Source organism: Bos indicus x Bos taurus, chromosome 2, assembly GCF_003369695.1.
Source record: "Bos indicus x Bos taurus breed Angus x Brahman F1 hybrid chromosome 2, Bos_hybrid_MaternalHap_v2.0, whole genome shotgun sequence".
Classification (NCBI taxonomy): Eukaryota; Metazoa; Chordata; class Mammalia; order Artiodactyla; family Bovidae; genus Bos; species Bos indicus x Bos taurus.
This window is the reverse complement of record NC_040077.1, coordinates 91,414,942-91,442,561: the sequence shown is the minus strand read 5'-3', so window position 1 is coordinate 91,442,561 and position 27,620 is coordinate 91,414,942. Positions and strand designations below refer to the sequence as shown.

Genomic DNA, 27,620 nt, shown 5'->3' with positions numbered 1-27,620 from the left:
CATAGAAAATGAAGGTGAGAGGAAATAAATGTAAAACATGCCTTCATTAAAACAACATTTTGCTAAGATCTAGGACATTTCACTTAAAGTTTCCAAATTTAAATTATTCCATAAATTAAATATTTTTGACAGAAATAAAGGCTGCATCTAGTTATTACTTAATTTCTATGTTTAAAAACTCATTATTAGGTCTGAAATGTTAGCTATATAACCATAAACACAGCATAAAAGGACTCTTTAACCAGAGTACATTCTTGAAACTTAAAATTACAAGGGAAATTCAGCAGTCTCAATAAAAAGTCCATTTGTAAACATTTATCATTATTCTTCCTTTCCTCTCTATTGGCACTTGGCATATTTCCTTCACAGTTATATTTTTTCTTTTTTTTTTTTTCACAGTTATATTTTTAAAAATGTTATTTAAAAGAAATTCTTCAAGAACAATATAACCAGAAAAAAAAAGCAAAACTAAAATACAATGCTGTCAATAAAAAAGTATTAAATATAAAACTTGTCAGTACTAAAATGTAAATCTGGAATGATACTTCAAATATTTTTTAAAAAGCTCCAATAAAGAAGTATTGCTTATTAATTCTTACTAATGAGATTGATCATTTTTCTAAAAGCTTATTAGCTGTTTCCCAGTAGAAGCTATTTTGTCCATTTATCTCCTGCATGTTTTCTTGCCAACTTGTATGAGCTTTTTATATGTAATATGGGATATTATCCCTTTCTGTCATATATATTGCAAATATTTTCACCCATATTTGTTTTCTTTTTTTAAAAATTTGGTTTGGTTTTTAGTTAATGTTCTCTCATTTCTTAATCATAAGTTCATTATGGTTAGGATATAACATAATAAATAAATTTAGGAATTGCTTTTTCCACAAATGAGAATTAGTGGAATAATATAGTGCTACTAAGATTTTCAGCAAAAATGGACAGAGGAGCCTCATTCTTGATTTGCTACTTAGGAGGGACATTTCAAAACACATTCAAAAACAACTATATAATTTTCCAAATGATTCAGAACTGTTTAAAATGATGAGCAATGTATAAGTCATGAAATGAACACTGTTGTCTGGGAATGCACAACAATAGCAAATACCAGGTACATTATTCACTGAATTACTCAAACCTAATAACAATAATTAAACACAAATTAATTTATACTTGGAAAGTAAAAACATTAATCCAATAAATAAAATCACGAAAAGTCCTTTTCCCCCCCTTTAAGGTGATTTACCATAACTATGAAAAGTTACCATAACTATGAAAAGGAGTTAATATTACTTTTATTTTTTATGAACATTTGGAAAATATTACTGTGCAAAATAATTTATCTTCAAGAATATTAATTTTAGAAATCAAACCAAGGCTAAGAAAATGAAAATAATGGCATAGAACGTGATAAGACAAAAGTTAAAAGCAGAAGGCCTCCCATTAAAATGATCACTATACTGATGCAATGAATATAAGTGTATATGGTGCATCAAGAAATTCTGGTATACAAAAATCCAAATTTACATGATGAAGTATTAATAGGTGTTTATTTTACACAATGATGCTTGGTTTCTAAAAGGATTCAATACAGATTTCTTAATGATCATTTTCTTCAACAAAGTTAAATGCATACAATTTTAATATCTCTTTGAGACAGTGATCCAAGCTTCCTCTTTGGATGATGTCACCAGTTCATACTTAGTTTCAATAACTTGTCCCTCCACAGAAAGGAGGTGCAGTCTCCTCAGCAGAACACTCAAAAGCACTGCAGTCACCATATAGGCAAACCTAGTCAGGAAGAGAGTGACATGGTTACCAAAGATTAACGATTATTTATACAATTTAACTTTTAAAGTTAATTTATACAATTTATACAGATTGTTCATTCTCCTCAACAGTGATTATCAAAATTTTAAGTACAAAGTCTGACATCTTTCCTTTCATTTTCCTTTATCATCTCACCTCAACTCTGGGCATTCCCGTGTGCCTGAAAATCCAAGCAAGGAGAAAGTTTTCATAACAGATTCATCATCAAAACGCTCTGGATCAAACCTAAAAAGAAGAATTGGGGCCAGTCAAACAGAGCTCCACTGGCATGGCATATATTTACACTATAAGAACACAGGTATGTAATAAAGTTTAAAAACTAGTAAAGATAGAAACTGCTGTCATATTATATTTCATTTTGACCTTTTATGTTCCTAAACTACTGAATATATGTCTCTTTTTGCTTACTTTATTATTTCTAAACAATAGGCGCAAAATACACTTCTCTAGAACCATCAGGGAATAAAAGCATAACACGCACTTATATCATTTATGAGATTTAAGGATAAATCACACAAAATCACATGAGATTTAAGGATAAATCACACATAATAACAGTGAGTATTTACATTAAGAGTGCATGAGACCATCAAATCAATATGCAAAGCATTTTACACTGCCTTTTCAATTAAATTTCATTTCTTAAAATTGAAGTCACCAGACTTAAAATTATACACATCAAAATTATATTACATGAGACCCAGACTTATTAATAAGTGAAGGAAATGCTGGTAAATTGTCTACCTGCAATGACTGGTAAATGTTGGTAAATGCATCTGTCTCCTCTGAACCAGGAGACCCAGGTTCAATTCCTGGGTTGGGAAGATCCCGTGGTGAAGGAAATAGCAACCCACTCCAGTATTCTTGCATGGAGAATCCCGTGGACAGATGAGCCTGGCAGGCTACAGTCCATAGGATCGCCAAGAGTCGGACACGACTTAGCGACTAAACCACCATCACCAAGGATTTTTTACTGTACAGAAAAAAAGTTTTACTCTGTAAAGAGTCATGGGGAAGTGGATATATTAAAACAAAATAAATCAACCCACCAATGAGCATAAAAATTCCGCTCAAAAACAAATGTTTTTAAAAGATCTAAACTCTACTGTGAGAAAAAAAACAGAGAATTTTGCTTTCATAGTCTTTTTAAAGAGTGTAAATTATCTTTTACTTTTGGAATATACTCTATTTACATTAGAGTCTATAGAAAGATTATATCAAATATAATCAGCTTTTTCCTTTTGTAAACTAACTTGAAAATTGGGACCCTAAGTGTTTACTTGAAGATATCTATGTTTCCAGGTTAAAAGATAATGAAACTAGATTTTTCCAACTTAAAAAAAATTTTTTATTTTATATTGGAATATAGTTGGTTTACAATGTTGCATTTATTTCAAGTGAACAGCAAAATGATTCAGTTATACATACACACAGATCTATTCTTTTTCTGGTTTCTTTCCCATATAGGTTATTATATTGAGCAGAGTTCCCTGTGCTATATAGTTGGTCCTTGTTGATTATCTATTTTATATATAGTAGTGTGTATATGTTAATCCAAATCTCCTAATTTATCCCTCACTCTCACACTTTTCCCCTTTGGTAACTGAAAGTTTTATAAGTCTGTGAGTCTGTCTCAGTTTTGTGAATAAGTTCATTTGCATCACTCTTTTAGAGTCCACATACAAGTGATATTATGTGATACTTGTCTTTCTGTATCTGGCTTACTTCACTTAGTATGATAATCTCTAGGTCCATCCATGTTGCTGCAAACGGGATTATTTCATTCTCTTTTACGGCTGAGTAATATTTAATTGCAGGTTTCCCTGGTGGCTCAGTGGTAAAGAACCCACCTGCCAATGCAGGAGACACAAGTTCAATCCCTGGGTGGGGAAGATTCAGAGGAGCCTAGTGGGCTACAGTTCATGGGTTGCAAGAACAAGATATGACTTTGTGACTAAACAACATATTCCATTGTATATATGTATCACATTTTCTTTAACCATTTCTCTATTGAGGAACACAGGTTGATGCCATGACTTGACTACTGTAGTGTTCCAATCAACACTGGAGTCCATGTATCTTTTTGAATGATGGTTTTCCCCAGATGTATGCCCAGGAGTGGGATTGATGGATCATATAGTAGCTTGATTTTTAGAGTCTTAAGAAACCTCCACACTATTTTCCGTAGTGGCTATAGCAATTTACATTCCTATCAACTGTGTAGGAGGGCTCCTTTTTCTCCACACTCTCTCTAGTATTTATTGCTTGTAGATTTTTTAATGATGGCCATTCTGACCAGTGTGAGGTGATACCTCACTGTAGTTTTGATCTGCATTTCTCTAATAATTGGTAATGCTGAGCATCTTTCATGTGTTTTAAGCCATATTCACTAACAACTAAAGATGAAAAAGAGAAATTAAGGAAACAATCTCATTTACCATCACATCAAAAAGAATAAAATACCTGGGAATAAACCTACCTAAGGATGTGAAAAACTGATACTCCAAAAACTATAAGACACTGATGAAAGAAATCGAAGATTACACAGAAGGAATGATATACCATATTCTTGGATTGAAAGAATCAATGTCAAAATGACTATATTACACAAGGTAATCTACAGATTCAACACAATCCCTATCAAATTATCAATGGCATTTCTTGCTGATCTAAAACAAAAAAACTTAAAATTTGTATGGAAACACAAAAGACCCCAAATGACCAAAGCAATATAGAGAAAGAAAAACAGAGCTGGAGGAATCAGGCTCCCTGACTTCATTCTGTACTATAAAGCTACAGTGATCAAAACAGTATGATTTTGGCCTGAAGACAGAGATCAATGGGAAGCCTAGAAATAAACCCATACACCTATGGTCAACTAATCTACGATAAAGGAGGCAAGACTATACAGTGGAGAACAGACAATCTTAATAAGTGGTGTCCAAAAACTGGACAGCTACAGTTAAAAGAATGAAATTAGAACATTTTCTAACACTGTACACATAAATAAACTGAGAATGGATTAAAAATATAAATGTTTTAAGTTCGGATACCATAAAACTCTTGCGGGAGAACACAGGCAGACGAACACTCCTTAACATAAACCACAACAATATCATTTTGCGTTCACCTCCTAAAGTAATGAAAATAAAAGTAAGAACTAACAAATAGGAGCTAGCTAAACCTAAAAACTTTTTTGCACAGCGAAAAGAAAACCATAAACAAAGTGAAAAGACAACACACAGAATGGGACAAAATATTAGCAAATGATGTGACTGACAAGGGATTAATCTCCAAAAGATACAAATAGCTCATGTAGCTCAATATCAAAAAAACAAACAACACAATAAAAAAATGGGCAGAAGATCCAAAAAGACATTTCTCCAAAAAAGACACAGAGACATCCAGCTATTTTGTTAAATATCTCATAATTTTAAGGATTAATAAATGAAAATGAATAGGTAACCTAATCTCAAGTACTGAGGTTTTTTTAAAAACTTCTATAATACTTATTTTATTTGTTTATTTATTTGCAGGTTAAGAGGTAATTCCAATTTTATTTTCCATCATGAATTTAACTCAATTTACAACACAAGATTATAAAATATGTAGCAAATGACAGCATTACCCAAATACTGCTGCTGCTAAGTCACTTCAGTCGTGTCTGACTCTGTGCGATCCCATAGACGGCAGCCCACCAGGCTCCCCCGTCCCTGGGATTTTCCAGGCAAGAGTACTGGAGTGGGGTGCCAGTGCCTTCTCCATCCAAATCCTAGGTTTTCAGAATTTTGAAAATACACTAAACTTTCTAGGTATGTAGTCAAACTCCTTCCAGAGAAGGATTGGGAAATAGGCATTTTGCTGCTCCCCCTGTGCTGAAATGTGAGGGCTAAACACAGCCAGTACCTCCATTCCCCTTAACATATGCTTCTTTGTTTGCTATGATCTTGTGGGACTTATGAATGCAAGACGTGCCAGTTAACAGAGCAGGGAAATTTGGGGCATATCCCTCCCTCGATGGCAGCCATAAAAGTTGGGACACTCGATGTGTGTGAAAGGGAGATGCTGACAACTTGGTTTTATGGTTGGAGTGAACTAGAAGAAGAAGGTTGGGGGTGTGTCCACTGACTCCCACAGGCTCTGGAGCGGATCACAGCCAGTATTTCTAAATGCATGCTCATTAAGAAGCTGGATCTTCAGGCAGCAGCTTGTAAAGTACGCAATCAACCCCCTTTCAGGGAGAGACTGGGAGATAGGCTTTTTTGCCTGTTCCCTCTATGCTGAGCCCTCTGGGGACAGCCATGGTGAATGCTTGTGCTCCCAACATGCTCCCATTAAGAACTGCTTCTTTGCTACAGTCCTGTGTGATTCAGGAACACAAGCTCAAATGGCTTTTGAAGTAGATGTTTTAGAAGCCCATCCCTCAGGTGGGAGCATTTAAAACTGGGGCACAAAATGTATGGTTCAAAGCCTTGGATCCTCAGAGAGAAGCTGAGAGTTGGATGTTCCCTCCTGATGTATGACACTGTGCTGGGGGTGGAGTTTATGGCAAGAATGTGTCTCAGCCTTTCCCACCTGTTTCAATGCGGGTATTTTCTCATTTACCAAATGTGGAGGAGTCACTCAGCTAGTTCCTGGATTTTTCTCAGAGGGAATTTCTCTACATTCAGAGCATCTGTGTGAGGAAGGAAATTCACGAACCTGCTATATCACCATCTTGGTCTCAGTCCATACTAAGGATTTTAATGTTTGCCTTAGTTCTTTTTAGTTGAGAATTCTATTTCAGTCTGTTTTTTTTTAAGTTGATAATATTTCATTATTTGGTTTAGAGTTCAGTTCAGTTCAGTTCAGTTGCTCAGTCGTGTCCGACTCTTTGCGACCCCATGAACCGCAGCACGCCAGGCTCCCTGGCCATCATCAACTCCTGGAGTCTACCCAAACCCATGTCCATTGAGTCAGTGATGCATTTACATTATTATCAATTTAAATCACAGAATTTGAGTCAGGGTTTCTTCCTCTGAGACACCGCCAATACAATAAAAGCAACAATGCATTTATTTCTATAAATAAATGTCTAGACAGTTTTCTATAAGGAGAATAAGGTAATGTCAGTTACTTGAAAAGAAAACTTCTAAAAACCACAATGAAATATCACCACATACCCATTAGAACTAAAATAAATAGAAACAATAGTTAATGCTATTGAGGCTACAGAGAAGCTAAATCTCTCAAACACTGCTGCTGAGAATCTATAAAAAATAGTCCGACAGTTTCTTGTGAAGTTAAGTATGCACTAACCATATAACCAATCATACTTTGGCATTTTTCCTAAGAAATGAAACGCCATGTTCACACAAAACCTTGTACACAAATGTTCATAAGAGCTTTATTCATATAAGCAAAATATTAGAAACAAGCCAAATGTCCTTCAGTGGGTCAGAGGGTGGAAGCTGAACAAACTCTGCACATGCAGACTACTACTCAGCCGTAAAAAATATGCAATACCCTTTGTTGATCTCAAGAGCATTAAATTTAGTGAAAAAAGTCAATCTCTCCATCTTCCTCTGTGTGATAATTATATTTAAACTGCAATTAATCAATTGTCTCTATAGGGTCTACCTCAGTCCTATGTACATTTTGGCTAGTGTGACGCAGTCTCTAAAGGATCATCTCAAGGCACTGACACAAATTAATCTCTGGAGTTTCCACAAGGGATGGATGATGAGGTATCCAACTGAAGAAAGCTTTTCCCTGGCATACAACATTACTAATAACATTTCCTAAGTTTGACTGCATTTGATTCCTAAAAATGATTTCTATATTTTAGCACATATTTCTTTCAGTATCTTCAATCTGTGACCCTGATTCTCTGAGTGTTTTGAGGATAGGAATAGTGTCAAAAGTTCTAGCAAAGTTCTTATGCTTTTTGTATTACATCTAAAAGTTTATCAAAAATTTAGCATTTTTCCACATGAGATTTTAAAAAAATTTTTGAAATGTGAAATTTTAATTTTTTATAAGTTATAACATTTTTATTTTACAAATGTATATCTTTAATTCTGCTATGAAAGCCCCTTGGAATATTAAATTTACTTAATTTTTTAGTAGAGTTTGAAGTATTGTTATTTAATTTCTTAATAGATATCCCTTTAATATAACTGTAACGTGAAAAACTAAAATTACTTAATGCTTAAATGTCCCAGCCATATACTCTTGAAGTAGGTTTTTCTTTTACTTCAACCATGCCATCAACTCTGCCCACTGCCTGTCACATAGCTGTCTTAGCCCTCATCAACTCAACATATAACCTTCTTTCAGGCCAGTAGATCTTAACCTACTTCTTTAAGGCAGATTTTACCAGATGCCTACTGAGGAGGCAAACAGTATCAGCTTTGTTCTTCACCTTTCCCCTCCCTTGCTGTTCTCACACACAATATACGCACAACATCTATTTCCTAAATTCAACCAAAGAGCTTAATAACTGAGACCAATAGAATGAAAACAAGAAACTGCATATGCAATACCCATTTACCAGTAACAGAACTCCAAAATACCACTGAAATTAAAGGATGAATGTAGAGATTAAGTAATTAAATAGATCTTGGGACAGAGGCGGTAACAGAAATAAAGAGTAGAAGACAGCAGATTCATGAAAGAAAAAGTATTGAGCAGAAGATATACAGGGAAGGTGGTGGCTTTCTGTTTTTATGTTACTGTTACATACTGAATTTCTCCTGAAAACATAGAAGGAGAACACAACACATGCAAACACATAAAAATTAAGAACTGCAGAGACAATGACAGAAATTTCCTACTTGTACGGAGATGACCAAGTACCGGGATCCTGAAGCACCACTCCAAGGGCATACAGGACAAGGGTCTGCAAAAAAAAAAAAAAAGGATACTCTGGTTATGAAAAGTCTAACAGAGACAAAATGACTCCCAGAAAGCCAACTTATAAAAATATTACATAACAGTAGAAAACACAGGCCATTAGTTTGGTGATCTCATAGTGAGAAGGTATCCCTTAAGCACGTCACAAAATACTGAAGTCATAAAAGAATAACAGACTTCACTATGTGAAAATTTAAAACCGGCATCCAGTAAATACAAAACATACCATAAAACTAGTAAAAGATAAACAACAGACAGAAAAAAAAGATTTGCCATATAACTGACAGAATATGTATAATCTACAAAAAGACATATAAACTCACTAGAAAGAAAATAATTCACAGAAGAAATACAAACTGTGAGTATATGTATGAAAAGCTGTTCAATTTCTCCAATTATCAGAGGAAGCAAATTAAAATTATGAGATAATTTTTTATATATGATTCACATAATACATAAAAGATTCATAAATCCAGAGGCAGTAAAGAATATGGAGAGGAAAAGCATTCTCATACACTGTTGCTCAAAATATAAATTGCCTTTTAGAGGCAATTTGTAGTAATGAAAAAAATTAATGTCAATTTAAATTTTCATCAATGAGGACCACTTAAATTATGGTCCATTCATACAAGGCAGTACTATACATCCATTAAAAATAATGAATTGGATCCACAGTAAGTGCCAGTTGTATTAATTGCCTCAATAAAGGAAGAAAATTAAAAACAACACATAAACAGTATATTTTCACATATAAATTAGGTTTTTAAAATACATACATATATATGTATATATACATAGAGTAATACATATACACAGGAAAACACCTACAAAATATACACTAAACGATTCATAGTAGTACCTAGGGAGAAAGGAGTCTTTATGCTGTTTGAACCTTAAAACAAGCATATATTATTTTGTAATTTTAAATAACTGTCTTTTATTTAACAATAGGTAGCATTTATTGGAAAGTATCCAATAATACTTAAAACAATAAAGTTTAAAAATACACACTAAAAGAGTTGAAAAGAATAACTGAATGGGTTAAGCATACCAAATGTTTCCTACCTCCCTAGGAATAATAAATTTGTCAATCTTTCCTTCAATATCTTGAAGCCGGGCAGAAACTGGGGTCAGTTTGGCAGTCCGAACAGTTTCACAAAGCACTTGCCGACAATACCTGTTTAAAAAAATTTTTTTTGAGGATCCTTATTTTGGGAGAATCAATTTGAAATGTATATACATTTTAAAGTATCATTCAACAATTTTAATAACCTTCCTAATGAAATAGTCATCATAATTCTTATTTGCTTAAAACACAGTGTATACTAGAAGGATATAAAGTTTAGGTTTAGGTGAGTAAGAATTAAACAAATGAAAACAACTTTAAAAGTACCAGAAGAAAACTCAAAACAATATTTTTAAAATTTGTGTGCAGAAGCATCCTTTATTTTTAATAAAGGATTTAATAAAAATTTTAATAAGACTTTTCTACTTCAAAATTAGAAAAAATATTGAAACAATGATGGGTATCATAAAGAAAAACAACATGACTATGGAAAAATTTCTAAATACTTGAACTCATCATTAAGTAAAATTAAAAGCCAAGTAGAAAACTTATTTACTGTAAATATATCCTTAATGCATCAAAACTCTTTAAAATTCCAAATTAAAATGATCAAACATCCCAACAGGAATAAGGACAGAAAATATAAAAGCAATCCACAAAAAAAGAAAAAAAATTGCAAATGTCATGGAAACATAAATGATACTCAACCTCATTAACAATGGAAAGACTGCCAAAGAAGCAAATTTTTTACCTGCCAGATTAGCAAATATGAACAAGAGTACTGTCGCAGAAAATGCTAATAAAAAATAGGAAAATGGACATTCATATTCACTTGGGGGAAGGATAAATTGGTACAACCTTACTGAAGGATGCTGTGCTGTGCTTAGTCACTCAGTCATGTCTGACTATTTGTGACCCCATGGACCAGCCTTCCAGGCTTTTCTGTCCATGGGGATTCTCCAGGCAGGAATACTGGAATGGGTTGCCACGCCCTCCTCCAGGAGATCTTCCCAACCCAGGGATTGAATCCAGGTCTCCGGCATTGCGGGCAGATTCTTTACCATCTGAGCCACCAGAGAAGCTCTGATGAAGGATAGCTTGGCAATATATATGAAAATATAAAGTTTGCATTACAATAAGAGGAATAAAAGCTAAAATATATTGAAATCTTGCTATGCACCAGTTCTGTTAAATAGTTTCTATGCAGTATTTCATTTAATCCTTATAAAAAACTCATGGGTATTATTGTTTTTAATTTTACAGATTTAAAAAATGAGGCAATTGTTTAAGATCACACAGCAGGATGAAAGAGGGCACTCAAAGCTGGTGCACTGAGACAACCCAGAGGGATGGGAGGAGGAGGAAGGTGGGAGGGGAGTTTGGGATGTACACCCGTGGCTGATTCATGTCAACGTATAGCAAAAACCACCACAATATTGTAAAGTAATTAGTAATGAATTAATTAAAAAAAAAAATCACACAGCAGGTAAGTGGTATTGACAGGATTCAAACCCAAATCTGTTACCCCATAGCCCCTAACTGTAAACACTACACTACTGCATACATTCTTAAATAATTATCTCATTTCTCAGACCTTATTAATAGAAAAATTTGGAAATATTTGCAAAGATGTAAACATAGGAATATTGATTTATATAATTTCTAAAAACATCAAAAACAAAAAAGGAAACATCCTTTCCTCTTTGAACAAATATTTTTAGGTACCTACTACATTAGAAGCACTGCATCAGATACTAAGCTACAACAGTCAACAAGACAAAACCCTCAAAGAATTTCAAAGTCTAGCTGGCAGGGGAAAGGACAGAGGAACATCAAGGATGAACAATTAAAAAGGCACAGTAACTGTTATGATAAAGGAAGTTCAGGGTGTTGGGGAACACATGGCAGGAGCGCCCAACTGGAGAAAGGACTTTGCAGATGAATAAACACTTAGCCTGAGACCTGAAGAAAAAACTGGACTCAGCTAGAGGACAGAGGAAGAGAGAATGTAGCCCAAAGTCAGAAAATTAAAAACAGTGCTTCACATTTGAAGAAACAAAAGAATTTCAGTAAAGCTGAAATGCCTCATAAGCCAAGTTAGTGGGTATAAATTTTATCTTAAGGGCAACCAGAAGTCACTGAAGGATTTTAAACAGGGGAGTATGATCAGATACCAGAGAAGGCAATGGCACCCCCACTCCAGTACTCTTGCCTGGAAAATCCCATGGACAGAGAAGCCTGGTAGGCTGCAGTCCATGGGGTCTCGAAGAGTTTGACACGACTGAGCAACTTCACTTTCACTTTTCACTTTCATGCATTGGAGAAGGAAATGGCAACCCATTCCAGTGTTCTTGCCTGGAGAATCCCAGGGACAGGGGAGCCTGGTGGGCTGCCATCTATGGCGCCGCACAGAGTTGGACACAACTGAAGCAACTTAGCGGCAGCATGATCAGATACAACTCCCCAGATATAGAAAGATGACTAGCACAGTGATTCTCAACTTTAACTACACATTAGAATCATCTGAGAAGCTTCTGAAAGTTTCTGATGCCCAGAGATTGTTGGTTTGGGATTAGTCTCAGGTTAGGTATAATTTTAAAGCACCTGAAGAGATTAGTGTACAGTCACTGGCTCCAAGAGCAATCTGGAGTAGTGCAGTTGGTAAAGAATTTGCCTGCAATGCTGAGACCCCAGTTCGATTCCTGAATCAGGAAGATCCACTGGAGAAAGGATAGGCTACCCACTCCAGTATTCTTGGGTTTCCCTCGTGGCTCAGCTGGCAAAGAACCACCTGCAATGCAGGAGACCTGGGTTTGATCCCTAGGTTGGGAAGATCCCCTGGAGAAGCAAAAGGCTACCCACTGCAGTATTTTGGCCTAGAAAATTCCAATGACTGTGTAGTCCATGGGGTCACAAAGAGTCAGACAAGACTGAGAGAGTTTCACTTTCACTTTCATAGGAGGAAGAAAGACACAAGGCTGTTGAAATGCCCCAAACAAGTTGGTGGTGTTCCTCATGGGTGGGGGTGGGGGACAATGGAAAGAACTAAAACTAAACTTCTAGCTAAATGCTGTTTGGAAAATAAAATCAACAAAACTTCCTCACTGACTAGATGTGGTGGAGTTACTACGTATAGAACACTGTCTACAACACATTAAGAGAAAACATGGAATTTACGGAAGAGTTACATGTTTTGTATTTTAAATGTTTTTAAATTTTTTGTTTTAAATACATATATATGTCTGGAAAAATAATATAGATAGTTAACAGTTGTTATCTTTCTTGTCCTCATTTACAAAGGACATTCACCTTCTATGTCATACATTTCTGCATAATAAAAACTTCAAAAAACAAGTATGTATTACTTTTTAAAATTGTAATCAATAAAGCTTTCAACATTTTAAAGAATCCCTAACAAATGTCTCCTTGTGAAATCCATGGTTTCAAGTTCTTTCTACTGGCTGTATCCATATCTTCTTTTCTATAGTTGAAAGATGCTCCAAAGTAAGGTTGCTTGCTACCCAGTCTCAGACTTCCAACCCCCTAAGAAGTCACAGTTGCTATTTTTAAAAATCTTTTACATTAAGGTATTACTTACATATAAAAATGTTATCTATTTTACCTGTACAGTTTGATGAATTTTAGTCATCATATATGACTGTGTGACTACAACCACAAGAAAGATATGTAACAGTTCCCTCTCCCTAGAAAACTTTCCTCATGCCTCTTTGCAGTTGATCCCCTCCCCATTTCGGGCCCCAGCTATCACTGCCCTACTTTCTATCACAATAGCTTTGCCTTTTCCAGAATGTCACCTAAATGAAACACATTGTAGACTGTTTTTGTGCTTGATTTTTTTCACTTAGCATAATAAGATTTATCCATGTTGTTTTGTGTATTGATTTTATGTTACTTTTTATTACTAGGTACTATTCCATTGTATGGATATAACACAATTTATCTATTCAACAGTTGATGAATATTTGGACTACTTCCTGGTTTTTGCTATTATGAATAATATTGCAATAAATGTTTGCATACAGGTCACTGTGTGGACATGTTTTCATTTCTGTCCGGTAAATGCCTAGGAGAACTGCTGGGTCATACTGTACAATTTTGTAAGATCCTGCCACATTGTTTTACAACAGAACTGTACCATTTTGCATTCCTACCATCAATGTATGAATGTTCCACTTATTAGACATTACTGATGCTATTTTATATAGGCCCATGTAAAAGTTTCCCAAGACTACCTTATGATTTTAAAAAGCAAATTAAGTCATCTATTAAAATCTATATGTAAATACTTTAAGTCCTGTAAAAATACATAGCTTTCCTCCATATTGGCATTAGTTTTAAATAAGATAAACCAATTCAAATTTTAAAGATCTCCCCGCCCCTCCCTTTCCTCAGGTTCTTACCTGAGCTCCTCAATTTTCTCTGAAGTGATAGGTCCCTTCCCCAAAACTTGGTCAATCTCTTCATATAGTTTTTTCTGAATTTCCTCATAGGTGGTTAAAAAACAGACTGCCCAGGTGCACACTAAGTGAAAGTTTATATTAATAACAGTGAAAGCAGCGAATTCATAGTTTGGGTGCTGAATAAAAAACAAACTTACAATTTTTTGGTATTTTCTCCAGCCCACCCCCAATACAGAAGATACATAAATGCTACCAGAAGATAAAACAAGATTGTTCATGACATTTGTGCTTCATTCAACAGAACATAAACATTTACAGAATATTCTCAAAGACAGTGAAATCTAGAAAATTTCTTTCATAAAATTGGCAAGTAGTCAAAGGCACTTGACGCATTTTACCTTAAGCAAAACAGTAATGATAATAAATAAACTTCACATCTGGGGAAGTGTTAAATGCTGGCAACTGTGATGGACTGTTTGGTTCACTCGACCATGTAAAATAAAACAGCTGACTTGTCAGTTTCCTCAGGAGCCCTAATGAAATGATTCACACAAGTAAAAATAGCAGGAGATTTACCTATAAATCAGTGTTTCTAAGTTTTTACTTGTAATACACTGGTTCAAGAGCTGAAACTGATTAATTGCTTAGGACAGTGGTTCTCAAAAATCTCCTGGGAGTCAGAGACTGTATGATGACACAATCCCACCATCCACAGATCCTGACTTAGTAGGTTTAGGGTGTGTCCAAGGTATCTATATTTCTAACAAATATCACAATTATTCTGATGAACGCCAACACTGGAGTTCACTGGCTTATGGCTTACTTTTTCTGAAAATGGCTTATGGATTGTAATCACTGAGGAAATCAAAAGGTAAGAAAATTAATTACAAAATAAATATAAAACAGTTATATTTCCCTTAGAGATCCACTGGGATTATAACTGTTCAAATGGAACCATCCAGACATACAGCATCTCTTTCCTTAGATTAAGCCTGACATGACTCTATCTACAGCTCTACCTTTTCTATGTCAAGTACTTTTTCAAATGTGTTTAATAATTTCTACTTCTACTTATTATCTCTTGCCTGAGCTAAAGGGCTAGCTTAAATTGGCCTTAAAGTTAATTTTTAAAAATATTTGCCAAAGTCACATATTATCCAAATCCAATGTAAATACATAATTCACTTTCTACATTTAATATTATTATCAGTAAAATCAATAGCTACCTGGTACTCAATTATTTTGATAATTTATTCACATCCAGAGTTCATAAAAGGCATATGAGTAACTCACTTTAACTTTTTTTCTATATATGTTTCCTTACTATGGCTTGTGAGTGAACTGCAGAACTTCTATTTCACAAGTGATGTGAAAACTTATGCAGACAGTATATATGTACACGTATGCAATCTTTTAATAATATATAGTAATATATAACATTGAAAGATTTAGCACAAGGATTTGAATACAGTAGGCACTCTACACCCTGACTAACTACATTATCATTTAAAATTAATATAACTGTTTAATAACCTCAGTTTTTTTTATACAACTCTATTAAAAATAACCTCAAACACTATTTTTTTTGTACAACTCTATTAAAAGACAGAGAGTATAGCTTTAAAATGTGATTTTAAGCCACTTAATGTTCTTTAATTACAATGTTGAATCAAGACACCAATTTACAGTTGGAAACCTTGGAGGTCATTCTTATTTTAGAAGAGGAAAAAAATGTAGAGGTCAGTATCTTGCTTCAGGCTACTAAGTCGCAGAGGAGGGACTTTAATTAAGGTTTTCTGCTGATCTTGCCTCTCAAAATTTCAGAGGTGCTTTAAAAAACAACCAACCCACATGCAAAAAAACAGCAATACTCAAATTTTCCCCCAAAACTACAAAAAATATTAAAATATTAAGTCAACCTTGGAAAATCGATTTTTAATATCCAGAGTACAACTGATTCAGATTTTTTTTTTCTTTAATAGAAAATTATTTAATTAGTATACATGTGTTCCCCATCCTGAACCCTCCTCCCTCCTCCCTCCCCACACCATCCCTCTGGGTCGTCCCAGTGCACCAGCCCCAAGCATCCAGCATCGTGCATTGAACCTGGACTGGCATCTCGTTTCATACATGACGTTTCACATGTTTCAATGCCATTCTCCCAGATTTTTAAACATTTATTATTATTTAATTATTTGGCTTTGCTGAGTCTTAGCTGCAGCATGTGGGATCTAGTTCCTCGACCAGGGATCAAACCCAGGCCCCTTATATTGGGAGCATGAAGTCCAGCCACTGGACCACCAGGGATTTTTTGAAGGTCTTCAGCAAAGATATATTTTAACAGTAATACATTTTTTAAACAAGTATTTTTTTAAAAGGTTCAAGACATTATTTTTGACACATGCTTACCTATATTCCACTTAATCTATAAAATCTGGGACATCTCTAGATACCAAAAAAGTATACAAAGAAGAAAAACTTACAGGAACTTCACATTTGTACTCATCCTTTTTAAATTTTCTTAAACAGAAAAAGTTATGAACAAAATCCTTTAAGTAAACATAAATTCTTTAGATTTTCAACTTGTGTTTTAATACTTTAGCATTTTTTGTTAACACAAGTTTATGGATACACACATTCTTAAAAACTGTATAAATAAATGGTAGTCTGATAAACTCAAAACCAGTAAGAAAGCTTAGAAATGTATCACCCATTTTAGAATTTTAAATAATAATCACCTTTAATTTCACCAAGAAGTTCTTTTAAATCATGATTTCTGTGGCCTATATTCACTGCTGGTAGATCTTATTAACAGCAGACAGGATTGAAGTCAAAGTGAAAAGCCGCAGCAGGCAACTGAAAAGCTTACAGCTCTGGTTGGAAAGGTGTCAACAACAGTTCATTTTAAAGGCACAAACTAGAATTCACAATCCATAAACTGTGTCAGGAAATTTATGGCAATGTTCAGAGGTGGCACAGAGCACCTGGGGCTAAGAAAAGTGGGGGTGGGGGGCGGGGGAGGAGCGCGGTGTGAATCTAGCCTTTCCAACAGGAATAAAAAATAAGAGCTAAGGGAAATTATCAAGAGATCTTGCAAACAGTGTTTCCTTTATTTTAGAATAGCTTTATCTTTCTGTATTTTATAATCTATCTCAAAAAGAAATCAATTTATACTTACATTTTGCAGTTATCATGCAACTGGCCAGAGAAAATATCATAGTGTCTTCTAGGATCTAGGAAACAAAACTAAGTTTAGACAGTAAGGTGACATGTAAGGTGGCCTGTATTAGACCCCGTATTAGACCCAGTAAAATCATCTAGAGTATAGAATTGGGAGTTAAGAAGGAACAAAGTATGTTATTCCTTTATAACGTTTTCACTTGAATAAAATCTATATAATGTAAAAGCCAACCTAAACACTGCACTGCATTTTTGATTCAGTGAACTTTTATCCAGTAATATTACTGGCTCATGATACAGCAAACAAACCGGCTCAGTCTTATCTTTCTAGCTTGGCTGAGTGCAGCAATGAAGACTCAGGAAGAGTGAGGAGCCTGCCACTGTTCTGGAGCACGATTTAATTTCTGTACCCACACACACCTATAAAACCACTTTTTGTCTATGTGGACTTACATCCACAGAGGAGGCAGAAGATTCCTACAGTGAACAGGTGTGGCAGCAATGGCTCCACTCCTGTCGTGCCTGACACCTCCACACACAGTAGCCCAGTAGTGTGCTGGGCGACAGATCCACACTGGGAACAAGCCACACTGCCACATCTGGTCATGTGGGCAGGGCTGTTTAGTCGAAAAAGGCTCTGTAACAACCACAGAACTTTGGTTCAATATCTGCTTACTCAAATATTAGATACTATATAGCTATTTCCAAGAGCTAAATAACAGGACAGCAAATCTAAATACTATTTATGGATGATGTACAATAAAAAAGGAAAAAGCCATTGAATTCTAGGAAGGCATCTGGATTAAAGTGAATAAAAAGCACACTCTATACATGTCTGATTATCCTTTGTTTGATAAACATTTAAGAATTACATCACCTGTTGGTCATTAAGATTCCCCTGTACTAAGGAGTCAATGAAAATATGCTGACTGAAGTTCCTTCCTTTTCGTTCCTTAATGATTTTCTTTAAAATAGATTCCAGTTGCATAAGGGCTTAGAGAAGAAAAACAAAAAAGATTTTCATTTGTGAGGATTGAACAGTTTTTTGTATTTCTACAATGTTCCTACGTGCAGAGTACAACTTTCAGTTAAGAGAATAATAACATAATTTTTAAAGCTAATTTAAACTCTATTATTTCTTCTTTTTGCTAACTTTAACACATGTACCAAAATGCATAAAACATATATGCACAATGTAACAAATAACTAAATCAAACACCCAGGTCAAGAAGTAGAATGATTCTAGCCCCTTAGGTACCCCTCTGCTGGTATTATTCACCTTTCTTCTAAATTCTGTCCTCTTAATTCCATTCTTCTCCCAAATCAAGCATCACTCATTTAGAGACGCCAACAAGTGTGAAATAGTCAGAAAAGTAAATTTCTAAAGCCTAGAAGATTAATCCAACTTCCGAGAAAATTATCCAGAGATCATTTCTCAGGCCCCATCTTACTTAACCTATCACAGCACCTGATGGAAACACTTTCTCATTTGGCTCCCAGGATCCACTCTCCTGGACTTCACGCTTTGCTCCCACTTTGCCTGCTGCCTGCTGCCAAGTCACCTCAGTCACGTCTGACTCTGTGCAACCCCATAGATGGCAACCCACCAGGCTCCCCCGTCCCTGGGATTCTCCAGGCAAGAACACTGGAGTGGGTTGCCATTTCCTTCTCCAATGCATGAAAGTGAAAAGTGAAAGGGAAGTCGCTCAGTCGTGTCCGACTCTTTGCGACCCCATGGACTACAGCCCACCAGGCTCCTCCGTCCATGGGATTTTCCAGGCAAGAGTACTGGAGTAGGGTGCCATTGCCTGCCTGCTCATTCTAAGGATTCTTTATCAGTTCCTTTTCATCTCTCCAATTTCTTAATGATGGAATGCCCAAGGTCAAGGACTTCTTTTCTTAGATCTTTATTTATACTCATTACCTTGGTGATAACCATTTTCATGCTTTAAATACAATCTACAGATGGAACACTCCCAAATTTATATTTCTAGTTAGGACCTCTTTCCCCTGAATTTCAGACTCATATCAAACAATCAACTCAGCATCTCCAGTGAGATGTCTGAAGTATACTAAACATAACATATCGAAAACTGACAGAGGATGAGATGGCTGGATGGCATCACTGACTCGATGGACATGAGTCTGAGTGAACTCCGGGAGTTGGTGATGGACAGGGAGGCCCGGCGTACTGCGATTCATGGGGTCGCAAAGAGTCAGACACGACTGAGCAACTGATCTGATCTGATCTGATCTGATCTTCTCCTCAACACTGGATCTTTCCATAGTATCTGTCCCATCTGATTTCCTAGCAATTTCATTTTCAAATTACTCAGGTCTGAAACCTTGGTATTTCCTTCTCTCATACCTCACATCTAACCTGGCCATCAATGTTGGCAGTTCTAATTTTCAAAATACAGAATTATTCTCCCTTATTCTTTTTTAAAAATAATATTCTATTTTCTGCTACCTTCCACCTAGTCCAAGCCACATTATTTTTCTTGCCCAGTTCCCTGCAGTAGCCTCCTAATTAGTCTTGCTGCTTCTGTTCTAAGCCCGGAGATGACAGCAGCCCAGTCACCCCAAAGCCAGACAAAATCTGCTCCACTCCCATCAGTCTTTCTGGTCTTCTATTCTCCTAACTCATTTCACGCCAGCCATAGAGTTCCCTGTTGTACCTCAGATATATCAGGAAGAATCTTACCTCAAGGACTCTGCAACTACTTTTCCTCTACATGGAATATTCTTTCTCCCCCTGGTCATGTGGATGTATTTATAAAATATATAAATTTTTTTTTACTCAACATTATAATAGCAAGAATTTTTTATTTTGTTACATTTCTTTTATAACATTTGTCATGTTGATATTATTTCCTTAGCAATTCCTATATTGTTGGATATTTAGACTTTCTTCTGTTTTTCTACTTGTAGAAATATCCTTACAAAGATATTCACAAATATTTTCTTATTTTAGATAATTTCACTCATTATTTGTAACTCTTACTTAACATGTATTTTTAACTTGCTTTCCCAGCACTGTACCTTTGCACTTTCCATTAATCCTGTAGGGTTTACCAGAGCTACAGTACTCTCATTCTGAACAAGTGCTAGAGTTTACTGACTAATTGACAGCCTTTCCCTCTCTTTCATTTAAGAAAAACTTTCATAATAGGAAATGTAGGAAAAAACATAAAAGGAAGAAAAAACACATGACCTATAACTTCATGAATCAGATATAACCCTATTAAAACTGGGCACATTTCCTTTTGTCTTTACTAAAAATTAAGAGTGAAAAAACTTACCATCTTCATATTGTTTTTTCCGAGTTGTACTTTTATCAAGTGATCCATCCAGAAAGCCTTTTCCAATCTCAGACCAAACCTCAAAATAAGAAAGTATACCTATTATTTAGTACATAAATTTTCCAAATACTACCAAGGAATCTAAGCTAATAACTGAAGAACCTCTGTCTCACCAACAGAACTGTTAAACTCTCCCTTTCACATAGAAATCATTTACTCCATTGTCTTTGAAGATGAGGCACAAAATATATCTTACTAATTTCAGTCAAAGTACTTTCAAACTAATTATAACTAAAAAGTCAAAGTTGCCCTATTTTCAAAGGAATATGAATGAAAAGGAAGAGGAAATAGCAGCAGAGTCAATTCTCAATTTTTTATTACAATGGCACTGGTGGATAAATAAAATTCATTGTAAAGTGGTAAAATGGAAGTTGCTCAGTTGTGTCTGACTCCTTGCGACCTGATGGACTGTAGCCTACCAGGATCCTCTGTCCACTGGATTCTCCAGGCAAAAATATTGGAGTGGGTTGTCATTCCCTTCTCCAGGGAATCTTCCCAACCCAGTCATTGAACCCGGGTCTCCTGCATTGCAGGCAGATTGTTTACCATCTGAGACGAATTCCAAATTTTTACTTCACCATGATAACTGGAAGGGATTCCCTAGTGGCTCAGTCGGTAAAGAGTCTGCCTGCAATGTGGGAGACCTGGGTTGGATCCCTGGGTCGGCAAGATCCCCGGAGAAGGAAATGGCCACCCACTCCAGTATTCTTGCCTGGAAAATCCCAAGGACGGAGGAGCCTGGTGGACTACAGTCCATGGGGTTGCAAACAGTCATACACAACTGACTTCACTCGACTTCACTCTTCCCTGCTGTTCTGGACCTCAAAGATAAAGTTAAGATGATAACTGGTGAGCACTGCCTAAGATCTAGTAAAAGGTTAAAAATTAGTCTAAAGTTTGGAGAGAGTTAACAATAGGATTTCAATACTGGATACTTAGTCCCGAAAAATTTTCTTTATAATTGAGAAATTCTGAAAGAACTTGTGGAAAAAAGAAAATAAATAAGTATTTAAAAAATATTCATAGTTATGAGTCCTCAAGTCTTACCTTACAAAGATATGCCTTTCAGACTATTTAAATGTAAAAAATTAAACTACTAAATGTACTGTAAAAACATGCAGCAAATGTTTATATTAGGAATACGCTTTAAGTGAGAAAGAAGTGCCTAAGTACAACAAAGAGCACAGGGTAAAAATTTATGATGAAAACGTTGAAAGCTAATTAATTAATTAGCTAAATTAATTAGTTAATTCCACCCCAACAAAAAAAGCTGAACAGACTGAAAAATCAACAGCTCTTCTTGGATCTCTGAGATAGAATAGGGGCCTAGGCAAACTGAGGCCCCTAAGACTGGAGAGAGAGGTGAAAATGGGGAGGTGTGTCTTACTGTAGCAGACTTACAGGTGGAAATTACCTCAGGAACCAGTGCTGGCATAGAAGAACCTGAACTAAAATTGACTAACGGCTGGAGATTCACTATACACAACTCTGACAGTCAAAAACAGAGGCTTATGGTAAACCTAAAATTGCTTAAAAAAAAAAAAAGTCTTTTTTTAAAACACACTATAAATAAAAGTAAAAGCAAATGAAAATTGAGATAAAAAATTAAAAGCTCTTACAGATTGGTAAGAAAAAGAAAGACATTGATTGAAATACAGGTAGAGGACATGAGAAAGCATCCCATAAAAAAGAAATACAAGTTGCTCAGCAAAAATATTAAACAATGTTTAACTTCACAAACAAGAAGAGAATTACAAATTTTAATCACGAAAGATCATTTTTTACTTACTAGATAGGCAAATATTTAAAAGACGAATAACTGTGTCAAAAACACAAGGAAAGAGCACACTAATGTTGGTGGGAAAATAACTAGGACCACGTTTTTGGAGGGCACTTCAGAAACACAGTATGCAATTGGCTGTGAGATGTACATTTTTTCACTTTAACACCTGTGAACAGAAACGCATCTTAGAGCCGATGACATCTCCCAAGTGTGGCCAGCCAAGCAGCAGGCATGGTGCAGCTAACACTGCCTCTGCATTCACAACCAGTCAGTACTTCTGGTGGCTCGGCTGGATAACAGCAACCCCTTAGAGTTTCAGACATTAAAGATCAGACATTAAGGACATTAAAAATCACTTAAGGCAGGATTTCAGGTCATGATTATGGTCTGAAAACCTTTCTTTGACAACTTACAGTAACATTAAAAACAAAAAACAAAAAAACAGATTCCTGCCAAAGATAGAGAATTTGTACCTAGTCACACACAAAAGTATGTAATTTGAATCTAGTCAAATTAAACCCAAATGAGGGACATTTTACAAAATAACTGGCCTGTACTTAGTTACAAAAAAAAAAGTCAACATCAAGAAACAAAGAAAAGCTGAAAAACCATTTCATGTTAAAGAGGTTTGACCTCTGAAAGTAAAGAAATCTGAATACGGGCTCTGGATAAAAATATGGTATGAAAGCTAAATTTCCCAAGTCTGACAACTATTTTGTTGCTATATGAGAGAATAATCTTGTTTTTGTGATGTACAAACTGAACCATTTAGGGGGAAAGAAGTAAACTGTCTACTCTCAAATGTTTTGGGTAAGGAGGAGAGGAATGGATGGAAGGATGGATGGATAGACAGATGGATACTGAATGAAAAAAGTAAATGGGGCAAAATGTAAACAAGAGCTGAAGGATATCATGGGAGTTCCTAGTACTAGTTGCTACTTTTCTGTACATTTGAAATTATGACTTCTACTTTGAAATTCTAAGGAAAGAAAAGTAAAGAAAATGTCAGCTTAAAAATACCGAGAATAGGGACTGCCCTGGTGGTCCAGTGGCTAAGACTCTGAGCTCCCAATGGAGGGCATGAGTTCAATCCCTGGTTGGGGAACTAAGATTCCACATGCTGCATGTGTAATAAATATATAAAACATTAAAAAAAAATACCCAGAATAGGAACAGGGATCAGCAGCTTGGAATAAAATCCTAGAAATAACAGTGGAGTTCCTTTTTTAAAAATGCTGTCTCATCAACATGAAAAAAAATCAGACATCAACAACTGAGTCAAAAATTGATTCTTCATTAAAATAGGAAAACATTTTACGAATCCTTTAGCCAATTTATTTTACCTGGATACCCTGAGCAGTTTATTCTAGGAAGTAGAATTTAGGGTGATTTTTTTCCAGTTTTATTTTTATACTCCTAAACATGTGAACATTTTCTAAGAAATGGACATTTTTCAATCATCAAACACAAGTAATAAAACCATCTTAATGGGAAAGAGGATAATATTAAACAGTGACAGAGTACTAAGCCACAGTTTCTAGTGATTTTGTTTTACATGCATTGCATTGATTATTTAACCTGTTTTTATAGATTTGAAGAAAATAAGGAATAACTGATCAGAGATCCAAAACTTCAGTGACATAAATGACTTAAGTACAATTAAAAACAAATTAATATAATGTTGAGACTGGTAAAAATAGAGAATAATAAAGTCCATATGAGAGTCCAGAAAAGGCAAATAGTAACTCAATCTTCAATTGAATTATCCTTTTTTCAAATCATATTCATTTTATTAGTACGTTAATGCTCCATCAAGTTTAATTTCTTTCAGTAGAGGATACAGTCTAGCTCTACTAAGTGCAGTTTTTCTCTTTATCCTAGAAATTATCATTGTTTTATAACATACTTGGTTTTTGTTTTTGTTTCTACTATGCCGCACAACTTTTGCAGGATCTCAGTTCCTCAATCAGGGACTGAATCCAGGCCACAGCAGTGGAAGCCCAGAATCCTAACCACTGGGCCACCAGGGAACTCCTGACATACTTGCTAAATATTCAAGAAAATTTTTTTAGTCATTTTTTAAGTTTCAAAAGGTAACTGCTTAAAAAGGTAATTCTTAAACTTCTTAAAAAGGCAACAATTATCTTTCTTACATTGTTGTTTTTAGCCACAAACAAGGACACTCTGTTCTACAGAATCTTAAAACTTCTTAGGAGGCGAGGTCTACATTCCTCAAGTATCCAATCTGATGAAAGAGTAAACTTAAACTTGGCCCTAGACTTACTGTGCCATGATTCTTCTGGAAGCGAATGACTTCCTGTTCATCTTCAAATGTACTGCCCATTACCATCTGTGTAACAGACTTCATAGCAAAGCCAAGCATATGCTGGCAGAGGGGGACATGCTGGGACTCTGGGTACGATAGCCATTTATCCAGTAATTCTTCTGAAAGCTGAAACAGAACAGAAAACCACAATGATTTTCTATTCCCTCCTACTAAATCTTAGAGAACTCCATTAAGTAGATTCATTTCATAGAGTTCAATTCTGTAACCAAGGCAAGCATTCAGGTGTTTACTTGATCCGTCAGACTAACACTGACTCTAACAATAATTACATCCCTAGTAATTTAGGTTCAGATTCTGTCAAAGGGCCAATATGTAAAACAAAACAACCACAACAATAAGAACAGAAAATACAAGTCATTTAAAGGCTGGGAAAACCCTGAACCTAAAGGAACTTTCAATATTAAGAGTCTTAATATCAAATTAAAAATAGTAAAGATTCACCACAGAGTACCTGTGATCTAGTAAACAATAAGTATACAAATGTGTGAAAGTCTTAGATAAGCGTCAGTGACAGAAATCTCTCAGGGTCTCTTTGTCATTCCTTCATCCACTGAATATTTTATCAAATCCCTTGTGGAACAAAACACAATGTGTAAAGAAAGTGAAAGTGAAGTCGCTCAGTTGTGTCTGACTCTGCGTCCCCGTGAACTGTAGCCCACCGTCCATGGGATTCTCCAGGGAAGAATACTGGAGTGGGTTGCCATTTCCTTCTCCAGGGGATCTTCCCAACCCAGGGATTGAACCCAGGTCTCCCGAATTGCAGGCAGATGCTTTAACCTCTGAGCCACCATGGAAGCCCAACAATGTGTAATAAAAAGATCAAAAGCTTTGGGGTCAAAAAATCCTGGGTTTCCTTCTGGCTCTGTGACTTAGAAGCAATGCAACTTTGAGCAATTTTCTTGACTTTTCCAAGGTGCAGGTGTCTCAAAAGTTAAACAGGGATGATATCTCCTACTTATCATGGTTGCTGTGATAGGGATAATCGTACTTACATCACAAAACACAGTAACTAGGTTTGTAAAGTAAAATATATGTAGACACTTTCATGTTAGGAACTCAAATTTAAGCTACTCTGCTATATCAACTCCATGAAAGTTTTGTCATAGGGTAAAGGACTTCACTGATCCACACATATGCCACTATCATAAATTTTGAAAATTTATTGTATCTTTATATTTCCCATTACAATTCTGTTTCAAAAAGTTCCAGAAGAGGGACTGACTTCCAGAATGGTGGAGTGAAACTTTGGTGATCTCATTCTGCCTCTAAAACAATGAAAATACGTGCAAAACCACTAAACAACTAACATTAACCATTTTAGCACTTAGGCAATTAACCAAAACTCAATACCCAATGTGAAGTGTCTATTCAACAGGAACAACTGGACTGTAAGACAGTGAGGTCTTTGATGTTTGTAACCTAACATTCAGAGAAGGCAATGGCACCCCACTCCAGTACTTTTGCCTAGAAAATCCCATGGACGGAGCAGCCTGGTAGGCTGCAGTCCATGGGGTCCCTAGAGTCGGACACGACTGAGCAACTTCACTTTCACTTTTCACTTTCATGCATTGGAGAAGGAAATGGCAACCCACTCCAGTGTTCTTGCCTGGAGAATCCCAGGGACAGGGAAGCCTGGTGGGCTGCCGTCTATGGGGTTGCACAGAGTCGGACACGACTGAACGACTTAGCAGCTGCAACTGAACATTATTTGATTTCCTTTGTCTCCCCATCTCAATGGTAGCATTGCAGAAAACAGCTCTAGTAAAAGCACCATCACCATTGCTGACCAAAATGGTCACTGAAAATGGACAACTAGGGAACCCCAAGGCTCTATCCCTCCCCAAAATTAAGTAATGAGCTCCTAAGCTGTCAGAATCAACTTCCGAAAAACTCTGGAATACAGTAAAAAAACAATCAGGGGAAGGCTTGATGAAGAAAGCAGCAGCTCCTCTGAGGTAAGGAAGTACTGTGGCATTTTAAACAACCTGGTTCTGATTCCCATATCCCAGAGAAGCAGCAGCTAAGAGAACAGCAGCACATGCTCCTGATGCAAATTGCTAGAGAGCAATACAGTCATTTTGGTAAAAAAATTGTGGCTGTGAGTCTCAACCTGAAAACTCCCATTAAGACCATCCCTGTCTTGCCCAACTCTGAGCATTCCTACAGCTAAGACAGGTTCCTAGGTGACTTCTGCTGAAAACATTTAAAGATGCAGGTACAGGCTGCAACAGCTGGTGAATGAAACAACTGGGACGAGCAATAAACAGACCAAGAAGACACGGAAAGAAGAGACTGGGAGAAGAGACATCTCTGAGAATGAGAGCTCAGATATCATGATAAACCTTTAGAGTTAATAAGGGAATTTGGCAAAGTTAATGACTATAAATAACATCAATATGCAGAAATTAATCATATATATAACAAATAAAAATGAAATTTAAAAACTGTACCATTTATGATAGTATTTTTTTAAAACTACTAATTATCTAAGAGTAAATTTAATAAAAGATATATAAGATCTCTTAAAAGTGAAAAAATTATTGAGAAAAACTAAAGACCAAAACTAAAAACCAAAAAGTGGGAGGGTATTCTTCCATATTCATGGATTGGAAAATTCCGTAACATTGTGGACAAGGAATGTCCTACCATTGTGGATGAGGAATGTCCTACCATTGTGGACAAGGAATGTCCTTCCATATTCATGGATTGGAAAATTCCATAACATTGTGGACAAGGT

General features: G+C 35.7%; 1 protein-coding gene across 2 annotated transcripts in view; it reads right to left on the bottom strand.

Moving 5' to 3' along the window:
- Positions 1–1,531: 1,531 nt before the first annotated feature.
- Positions 1,532–27,620, bottom strand: part of LOC113906564 (cytochrome P450 20A1) — a 44,162-nt gene continuing 18,073 nt past the window's right edge. For both annotated transcript variants that reach the window (XM_027564886.1, XM_027564896.1), the window contains 9 exons: positions 24,821–24,988; positions 20,694–20,772; positions 18,269–18,384; positions 17,390–17,444; positions 14,212–14,332; positions 9,790–9,901; positions 8,646–8,710; positions 1,966–2,055; positions 1,532–1,791 (listed from right to left, as the gene is read on the bottom strand). In XM_027564886.1, the coding sequence (XP_027420687.1) occupies positions 1,641–1,791; positions 1,966–2,055; positions 8,646–8,710; positions 9,790–9,901; positions 14,212–14,332; positions 17,390–17,444; positions 18,269–18,384; positions 20,694–20,772; positions 24,821–24,988 (957 nt within the window). In that variant the 3' untranslated portion in view covers positions 1,532–1,640. The remainder of the gene's footprint in view (positions 1,792–1,965; positions 2,056–8,645; positions 8,711–9,789; positions 9,902–14,211; positions 14,333–17,389; positions 17,445–18,268; positions 18,385–20,693; positions 20,773–24,820; positions 24,989–27,620) is intronic.